Below are 9,569 nucleotides of genomic sequence, written 5' to 3' on the forward strand. Positions count from 1 at the left end.
TCTCCAGTCCCCTATCCCCTCCTCGCTGCGGCCCCGGCACATGGGGAGTGCGGGGGTAAATGAGAGCAGCAACTGCTGCCTAACAGGCCAGAATCATGGGAGCCAGGGGGAAGGGGGGAGAGTCAGGACTCCTGGGTTCTATACTCTGCTCTGGAAGGGGAGTGGGATCTTGTGGTTAGAGGAGGGGGGATGGGTTCTATCTCCAGCTCTGGGAGGAGAGTGGGGTCTAATGGGTCAGAGCAGACGGGCTGGGAGTCAGGACTCCTGGGTTCCATTCCCAGATTGTGCCTCGGTTTCCCCCTCTGACACAGGGTCGGTGATCCTGACCCCTGTGTGTACATGCAGGGAGATCTATGGGTGGGATCCCCCATACGCTGCGAAGGATGGTGACTCTCTGGGGGGCACTGATTCCATGGGATGGTGCTGGTCATGCCTCCAGGGGGTGGGGCTTCCTTAGATAAGGCCACAACCTGATTGTTTGTCTCCTATCCGCTCCCCCCCCCCGGCCCGCCCAGACTCGGAGCTGCAGATCGCGCTCATCGCACTCTTCTCCGAGATGCAGTATCGCTTCCCCAACCTGGTGGTGGCCCACGTGACCCGCGAGAGCGTCCAGCAGGCCATCGCGAACGGCATCACAGCCGAGCAGGTGAGAGCCAGGGGACAGGGGCCATGGGATCACAGAGACCCCGTGAGGGCTCCCACCTGGGACGGGATCGCCCCTGATCCCACGCAGTGGGGCTCCCAGCCTGCCCCTTGCAGGGAGAAACGGATCAAACATTTCCTGCTTTGGATAACCCAGTCCCCTTCTCTGCACCCCCACCAGGAGGCAGGACTCCTAAGTTCTATTCCCAGTTCTGGGAGGCGAGTGGGGTCTAGTGGGTTAGAGCAGGGGGCGCTGGGAGCCAGGACTCCTGGGTTTTGTCCCCAGCTCTGGGAGGGGAGTGGGGTCTAGTGGTTAGAACGGGGGGGGCGGGCGGCGGGCGTTGTCTCTGAGGCATCATATGGACCCGCAATCACCCCCCGAGGGGAAAGTCTGGTTACGGGGACGGATAATCCAAGGTGGGGTTGTACCCGCAGCCCTGGGGGGAGGGACAGGCTGTGGGTGGCTGCTAGGCGGCGCCGGCTGGTTACAATGTCCTCTTTGCCTGTAGATCATCCACTTCCTACGGACCAGAGCGCACCCCGTGATGCTGAGACAGGTGAGGAGCTGGGGGGCTGGGAGTCAGGACTCCTGGGTTCTATCCCCAGCTCTGGGAAGGGAGTGGAGTCTAGTGGGTTAGAGCGGGCGGGGGGCTGGGAGCCAGGACTCCTGGGTCCCCAATCTGTATAGCACTGATGACAGTATTTCTCTAATTCCTCGGGGCTGGAGTGAACTAGCCAGGGCAGAGATGAAAGGGGCTGGGCTAGAAGAAAAGCTGATCACTGACAGTGCAGGGCAGGTGAAGGAGGCAGGTTTGAGATGGGGGAGGGTCCAGAGACCCAGTGGGCAGAGGGGAGGGGGCAGGTACCATAGAGATCAGGGCCCTATGGGATAGTCTCCATCCTTGGGAGCTGTGGGTGGGTCGTGGGGCCGGTAGTTGCTGAGTGACTCCTCGTCTGCTCCCCCCGCAGACCCCAGTGCTGCCCCCGACCATCACGGATCAGATCCGGCTCTGGGAGCTGGAACGTGACCGGCTGCGCTTCTCCGAGGGTGAGTGTCTTGGGGGGAGGGCTGGATGCTGGGGGGGCCACAGCAGGGGAGGGGATGGTGCCCTGATGGAGCCTGATGGGTTTTTTCCTCCCTCTCTGCCCCATTCACCTCTCTGTTCCCTCCCTCCATTCCACTTACCCATCTCTCCATCCGTCCTCTATCCACCTCTCTCCTCCATCCCACTTATCCATCATTCATCTCCCCTGCCTCATTCTCCCTCCGTCCTTCCCTCCCTCCCCTTTTCCCTTCTTCTTATCCATCTGTCCTGGCCTCCTCTTCCTCCTCCATCCATCTCTGTCATCTCCATTCCTCCACACATCCTTTTATCCCTCTCTCCATCCCCCACTCCGTCCCTTCCCCTCTATTCATCCATCCTTCATTCCCCTTTTCTGCCCCATTCCCTCTCCTTCCATCTCTCCCACTTTTCCATCCTTCTATCAATCCATCCTTCCTCTCCCCCTCCTTCCATCTCTCCCATGTCTCCCCCTTTTCTTTCCATCCATCCTTCCTTCGCCTCTGCCCCATTCCATCTCTCCACGTCTCCCACTTTTCCTTCCATCCATCCCTCCCTTTTCCCCCGTGCAGGCGTGCTGTACAACCAGTTCCTGTCCCAGGTGGACTTTGAGTTGCTGCGGAACCACGCCCGGGACCTGGGCGTGCTGGTCTTTGAGAACCCGGCCAAGCGCCTCATGGTGGTGACGCCTGCCGGCCACTCCGACGTCAAGCGCTTCTGGAAGAGGCAGAAGCAGAGCTCCTGAGGGGACCCCGCACCCAGCCCCAAGGAGTGGACTGCTGCTCCCCACCATCCGATGCCGGGGGAGAGCCCACTGCACTGAGTGTCCAGCAGTTACATCAGGAAGCTCAGTGGATCTCCAGCAGGGAAGGGGTTAAATTGCAGCACCTCCCCTGTACGTGGAACTGGATCTCTCCTTTGGCAGATCTCTTTCCAGCAGCAAAGGGGTTACATGATGACACGCTCCCCTTCCCTCCTGTGGTGGTGGGCGGGGGGGGGCTAACTGGTCCTGTCCCTCTGCATCAGTTTTTGAGGGGCTACTTTGCTGATCACCGTGGAACCCCTGGCTGGGGGTGGAGTTGGATGCACCTTCCAAGATGTGACTTAAGGTTGCGATCATGTTAGAAGCATTTTGGGGGGTAGGTGTGCGTGGGTCTGCACCCTGACGTCTGTGGGGTGATCCAGGGCTGGGTTATGCTCCTCAGCCCCCCCGCCCCCAACCCTGGCTTGATGCTTTCCAGCAGCTGGAGGAGGAGATTCTTCTGCGGCCTTTCTCCTCTAGGGGGCGCCAGCTCTTATCCTGCCCTAGGCCAGGGAACAGAGACAAAGTGACTTGAGCCTGCTTTTCCTGTTGGGTGTAAATGAGTAACCCCACTGGCCTTAGTGCGGCTGATTCCCCTCTCATCTGGTGTAAATCAGGAGTCACACCTGATTTGAACCGGTGGCAACTCCATGCACGGAATTGGAGTGACCTGATTCACACTGGCCAACCGGATCAGAATCCAGCCTTGACTCTGCCGTCGATGGGCTGCTCTGGATTGACACCGTGCTCAGCTTCTAGGCCTAGCTCGATGGGGGGATTTACATGAGGGGAACAGGACAATCCAGCCCAACACCTGTAAATAGGCTTTTCTAACTGTTTGAGAGAGGACTGAATAAAGCTCCCATTGGAAAGTTTTGTATTTGCTGGCTCACTGTTGTCATTCCTGGCTGACACAGGGTGGCCCCTGCAGGCGGGCGTGGTGTAGCAGGGGAGCTCTTACTTGACTTTCACTGCACCCAGGGGGATATCAACAAGTCCAGGATGTTAGACGCTAAAGGGCACCCCCTGGTGGAGGGGCTCGGGCCACGGAAAAGCCAACGCAGAATGTAAAACTTTCACCCCAACAAACATCTCGGCTTGGGGAGCCTGTTCTTAGTCCCTCTGTCCCCCACCGGAGGCCAGCGCTCGCCTCAGGTCTAAAAAGGGACTTTTGTGGCCGGGAAAAGGAGAAAGTTTGGTGAGAGGATGGGCATGCTGACAATGCTGCTGTCTGCCCCCCTCAGGGAAGGGAGGTTTGGGGTGAAGGCATAGGACTCCTGGGTTCTAGTCCCTCCTCGGTGCTGTCCCTATGCCTCTCTGCACCTCTGTTTAGCCAGCCGTAAACCAGCAATATAATTGATCACAAGGGTGCAATCGAAATCCCTTACTACTTTTGAGGTCCTCAGCTGAATGCCATAGAAATGCCTACGACTAAATACCATGTGAAAAAACAGAGGAGCTGGAGGTCCAGGAAACCAGCAGACATGGCTAAGAGCCCATCAGGGCCCCTTCTTTGTAAAGTAAGTAACGACTTGTCCGTGGGGCTCCTGTTGATGTCGGGATGGTGTACTAAAGCCGTCTAGAAATGGAAGGTGTGCCAACAATGGAACCCACCGACCGACAGAGCCTACTGCAGGAGACGCTAATTGTGTAAAGTCTATGGCCAGTTCCCGTGAAATGTTAAGGACGTCCTTATTTCCTTGACCTGTCATGCTGACCGAGACAGCTGTACGTAGAGGCCTCAGTTGGACCTGTTTTTGGAAAGCAGGCCTTCTATTGATGGGTATGTGGACTAATTACATACCCATTGTGCCTGGACTGCACAAAACTTTTTCAGACAAGTCAAAGCCCTGGTGATTGGGAGGACTTCCAGGCACAGACTCCTGGAATCTTACCATCCTTGCCCTGACAGCTGATGGCAAAACATGGATGAAGGAAAGGTTACTCACCCTAAAGGGATGCAGAGGAGCGATCTTCTTCTATTATTCAGTGTCTGTCGCTTACCTTTTGTTTTTCTTGTGGTCTAACTTGTGGGCCTAACAGTGTCAATGGGGACTGGTGAGAAATTTTCCACCCTAACATTTTTTTGACTGGAAAATTAGGTTGTCAGTAAAATTAATTTTATCCTCAGCCATTTGCTTTCTGTGGGAAATTTTGATTTGTTTGGTCAAAAACCCAGATACCCGAAAAACAAAATATTGCCGTTTTAAAGCTTATGTGAATTCTTTAAGCTTAACAGGCTTTAGTTTTCGGCAGCATCCCCACCAAAGCCACACAGGCCTGGTCTAGCTTAGAAAGATTTGCCAGTTTACACTGGTGCAGACGCAGTTCTAGTCATTTAAAAGTGCCTATGGCTGGTGCGTCTATTCTTTACGCTGGAAGGGAAATAAGTTTTATTGGTATGAGGCACCGTTATCCTGGTACAGCTTCATCCAGATTGGGGCTGTGGTGTATAACTGTATTGGTGGGGGGAAATCACACCCCCGGCCGCCATAGCTATAGCAACATAACTAGTGTAGATCAGACCCTAACTGGGGTCTGTAGACACTCGCATGCAGATATCTCTAATGGGAAAGGAGCCTTGGTAGCCACGAGAGTAGCAGTGTCAGGGTTAATCCCTTAAAATTAATTGTGCTTTAGCATCAGAGTCATAGCTTCAGGCTGCAGGAGTCAGGCTTTTGGTGTAATCTGGTTGCTTTGTGCTGATTTCAATCAAACCTGGGGATTGAAAAATGCAACTGACACTGAAGTAAAGGAACTCATGAATATTAGTCACTGAGGATGGCTGTAGCCTGTGTTCCATACTGTGGAAGTGTGCTACTGTGAACAGAATTGATCTGGATTGGAATTATGGGCCTTTTTTTTTTTTTTTTACGATGGTAGAGGAATAGAATTTGCTTTGACACTAATGCAAACAAGTAACTTTTTTTATTAAAAAAAATCTTTATTGGCTTTGTTAGAGAAAAGGACACTTATCAGAATGAAGGACACCTTTTATAAATATGTCTGAACAAAAACACTTAGCACTGAGAAAACGTTAGGAAAATAAACTATCCAATTAGAAATCAACATTGCAGTAGAAAAATAATCTTTTTGGTCCCTGTTTGTACAGCACCAAGCACAGTGGCCATGACTTGGGGCTCTTGGGTACTAATATCATACACACAATTAAGAAAAAGAATTGAGGAGAAACATGCTTCAGTGTTTGCAGGATGGGGAAATTTGCTAAAGAAGTGATAAGGAGGAGGAGTTTCTATGTAAAGGATTAACAAGATTACTTATCACTGGAAGTCCAAACTGGTAAAAATGTTATAGGAATATATTGACATTGGGGGAAGACAGGGATTCTTTGGTAGAAGCAATAGTGAATCAATTATTCTAATACTGCCTTGTAAACTAAGGCCTTTATCCAGAAAAAAAAAATTGAACAAGTGCTTACCTTAAGCTATGTGACTATTCCCATTGATATCAATGGCATGTGTGTCTAAGTGGACAAATGCACACATCTATGTTTAGTAAAAAATTCCAGCAGGGTGGAATTTCAAAGAAGATAGTATGGTAACCTGCATGAATTTTTGGGAAGCAAGCTGTGCTCGTCGGTGGTGATGTGAAGAAAGCACTGACGTGCAGGAGTGAGAGGCAAAATGCTCCACCAAGGAGAAGTTGTGCTGACAAGCCAAGAAACCAGAAATCCTTCAGGTCACAAGACAACAAAGGAGCTCATGCTATAGGAGAAAAAAGAACAAACCAACCCAAACATTTAGAAATAGAATATTATAAATTAGAGAAGTGATAACTTAGACTGAGGCGCGAGCTGCAAGTGCCTCTTTAATGTGTCTCCTGTGACTTTTTGCAGCATAGGATATTAAAACACTGATTTAATTAACCAATCTGTTATTAACCAATCAGGATGCTTGTACTATGTTATTAACTAATTAAGTTAACTTATTTGCTCTGAGAATAATTTAAAAACTAAATATGCCCCTGCCTGTGGCTCTTTTGGGTGATGCTGGTGGCTAACGGCTCCGGAACCACTGAGCTCTGAGTCTCCGTGAGTTAGAGAATCACAATAAGCCTAGTTCTATACAAGCAAACACAGAGCTGGGGGCTGCTGAGCTGTTAGCAGCGGGGGGGTTTAGAGGCTCTTCATTGATTTATTTGGATTAAGTAGCACAGCAGCGTCCGGCTGAGGTTAAAGGTGCTCAACACCAATGCTCCTTTTTAAGCTTTTTTAAATTGTTATTGATATAAATGTTCCCCGCTGCAGGGATTATCAGGAGGGGGCTCCACAGTGAGAGGGGTTTGGATGAGCCTGTTGCTGGGGGGGAGATACTCTGCAAGGAGGGTGGTGGTCCAGGGCTGGTCACAGCAAGGGGGTGCCTGGGTTTCTGTTGGGAAGTGGGGACAGGGCTGTTGCAAGGGGGTGGCTGGGGGAGGATGCCGGGTGGGGGCCTGTGCTGGGGGCTCTATGGACCCGGGCTCCGTGGTACTGGGCTCAGGGCTGTTACAAGGGGGACGCTGGGTGGGCATGAGGGCACCGGGGCAGGAGGGGGCTGTCCTAAAGCAACAGCTTGCGATTGATTGGCCCGCCCCATCGCCATTTTGCCGCAGGGCCTCACGGGAGTTGTAGTTCACTGGTGACCAGCCGCTGCGCGACGGGCGCGCCCGGCTCAGGAGGCCTCTCCCGCTCGGGGGCGCTGCCTGATGTAGTCCAGCGAGCGCGGCCAATGGGAAAGACGGAGAGGAGGCGAGGCGAGGCGAACCCGGAAGCGTGCCTGGCACACGCTCTTCAATTGCAAAACATGGGGCCCCGGGCAGCGGGATTCGCTCTCACCCTGTGCTTGCTGGCGGCGGCCCCCCCGGAGACCCAGGCCGAGGCTGGTAGGAGGAGGGGGCTTGTTGCTACCCCCAGGGATGGGGGGGGGCCCTCGCGGCTGCCTTCTCCCCCCCCCCCCCGCCCCGGACCTGGGGCGACTGTCCGGTTCCGACACAGGGGAGGCCGGACCGGAGTGGGGGTGGCTGCGGACAGAAGGCCGGGTCTGGCCTTTGCGGGGGGGTGCGCGGTGCTCGAGGTGTAACCCCGGGGGTGTGCGGCGAAGGAGGAACGGGGGAGGGGAGACTGGAGGTTAAGGGGGGCTGGGGCTGTAGTGAAGGGGAGCATGTGGGAAGGAGAACAGTGGGGGGGGGGCGTTGGGGCCATTTGGGGCGGGGGACTGGGAGCCCCAGGCCTGACCAAGTGGGATGCTGAGGCTGTAGGAGTGGGGGCCTGGTGGGTCTCAGACTTGTCTGGTGGGCTTTGGGGGGGGGGGGCTCGGCTCCATAGCAAGTGGGACCCTGGGGTGCCAAAGCCAGTTTCCCGGGGGCAAGGTCTGGGATCCAGTGGTCGCTGCGAGGTTGTCCCATGACTATAGTGACTGGAAGTGGGCTGGATGGCAGCACCACAGCCCTTGCGGAGGGACTGTGAATGGGGACACTAAAGGCTACTGTGGGGGGTGAGCTGGATGACACCATGGCCATTGCAAGGGGAAAAAAAACTTTTTTGGGGGGGGCATAGCATTGAGAGTCTGAGGGGGTTGTTGCTCAGGGAGGTGCTGTGGGTGAGGGGTTACTAAGAGGGATCCCCCACCTTCTACAGCCATTGCAGGGGAGCTTGCAGTGGTGCCCATAGGGTGCAGGCTTGTGCTGAGGTGATTGTAGCCAGAGTAGGGGGACTGGGGCTGCAGGGATTTGAGCAAGGGGGGCTGGGGCAATGTTATGGGGAGGGCACTACAGCCATGGGGGGGAAGGGAGGGACCTGGAGGGTGCTGGGGTCCACAGTGAGGGGGGCAAAGGGGTGTAGAGTCTGTAGCAAGTGTGGGCATGGGGTTCCTTAGGTCAGTAGCGAGAAGTGAGGTCGGGGGTGAGAGTGAGGCTTGTGCCATCCCCAGTGAGAGGTTGAGGGGAGGTGATTTGTAGGAGACATGGGGTGGCAGTATGGAGTTTGGGTGTGGGGAGCAGCCCTGAGGCGAGGATGGCTCTGCTGATAACGCAGGTTTAAAAGCTGATTTATATTACAGTAGTGCACCTTTATCCTGCAGACAACCTTAGGGGTCTCAATGACAAGAAAAATATTTATAAATAGGAAAATGAGATTGAAACTACAAAGATTAGCAGTGGGATGCTGTGTGTAAGGCCTGAAACTTATTGTGTGATTCCCAGGCTCACCTTTAGATCCCTTAGTACAAATAGCAATAAATGCTCTTTTACAATCTACAACCAAAGACCATCTGAAGCCCTGGGCAGCCCTTCACAAACCGTTTAAAAAAAATACTTCAACAGAAACTCTAGACTAGAGTCTACCTGATCAGAATACCAACAAAACTGTTCATTTACCCCACTCAGCGGAATCCCCACTACGAGTCAGCCTGACCCACCCCCCATAGGCAGGGAGAACAGGGTGTGCCCTAGAGCATGCCCTAAAAAGGAACAGAGTTGGGCTGTCAGAGACCAGGATGTGGGGGGAGAAAAGAGAATTCTCAAGGCTTGCAGCTAACAAAACACTGCAGACAGTCCCCAGATTTACGCTCCAGGGACTCCAGCGTAGGTGCCCCCAGACCACATGACAGCAATACAGCAGAGAGAGAGAGAGTTTCTTAGGCAGGTCCCAGGCCATTTAGGTCTTTATAGGTCAAAACCAACACCTTAATCAACCTGGAAGCTGATAGGCAGCTAGTGCAGACTGTAGAGCCTGAGTTTTAATGTATCCCCCATTCCCCCCCCCCCCCAAAAAAAACAAAACAAAACAAAGAAGCTTGCCAAGTGGGCGTAGCTGTTAAATTCTGCACCATCTTAAATTTCCAAATGGTTTTATGGCCCCCAGCAGAGCATGTTGGGATGGTCTAGCTGCAAGGTGACCATGGCATGGAGGATAAAGAAACAGTTGTAAAATCGTGGCTGTACATCAGCAATAGAGCCAACTTTACTCTTCCTGCCACCTGATCTTCAGCAAGCAGCTGGGTGTCTGACAAGATACCCCCCTCCTCAGATTGCATACTTAAGCATCAAATGGCACACTGACCCTGACA

The 9,569-nt window shown here is 53.3% G+C and overlaps 1 protein-coding gene across 3 annotated transcripts in view; it reads left to right on the forward strand.

The window, feature by feature from the left end:
* Nucleotides 1–3,385, forward strand: part of GTF2H4 (general transcription factor IIH subunit 4) — a 13,229-nt gene extending 9,844 nt beyond the window's left edge. For all 3 annotated transcript variants that reach the window (XM_037913703.2, XM_037913704.2, XM_043528217.1), the window contains exons 11-14: nt 516–646; nt 1,152–1,199; nt 1,612–1,690; nt 2,276–3,385. In XM_037913703.2, coding sequence (XP_037769631.1) covers nt 516–646; nt 1,152–1,199; nt 1,612–1,690; nt 2,276–2,448 — 431 coding nt within the window. In that variant the 3' untranslated portion in view covers nt 2,449–3,385. The remainder of the gene's footprint in view (nt 1–515; nt 647–1,151; nt 1,200–1,611; nt 1,691–2,275) is intronic.
* Nucleotides 3,386–9,569: the final 6,184 nt, after the last annotated feature.

The sequence above is a fragment of the Chelonia mydas genome, chromosome 14, assembly GCF_015237465.2.
Source record: "Chelonia mydas isolate rCheMyd1 chromosome 14, rCheMyd1.pri.v2, whole genome shotgun sequence".
NCBI classification, from domain to species: domain Eukaryota; kingdom Metazoa; phylum Chordata; order Testudines; family Cheloniidae; genus Chelonia; species Chelonia mydas.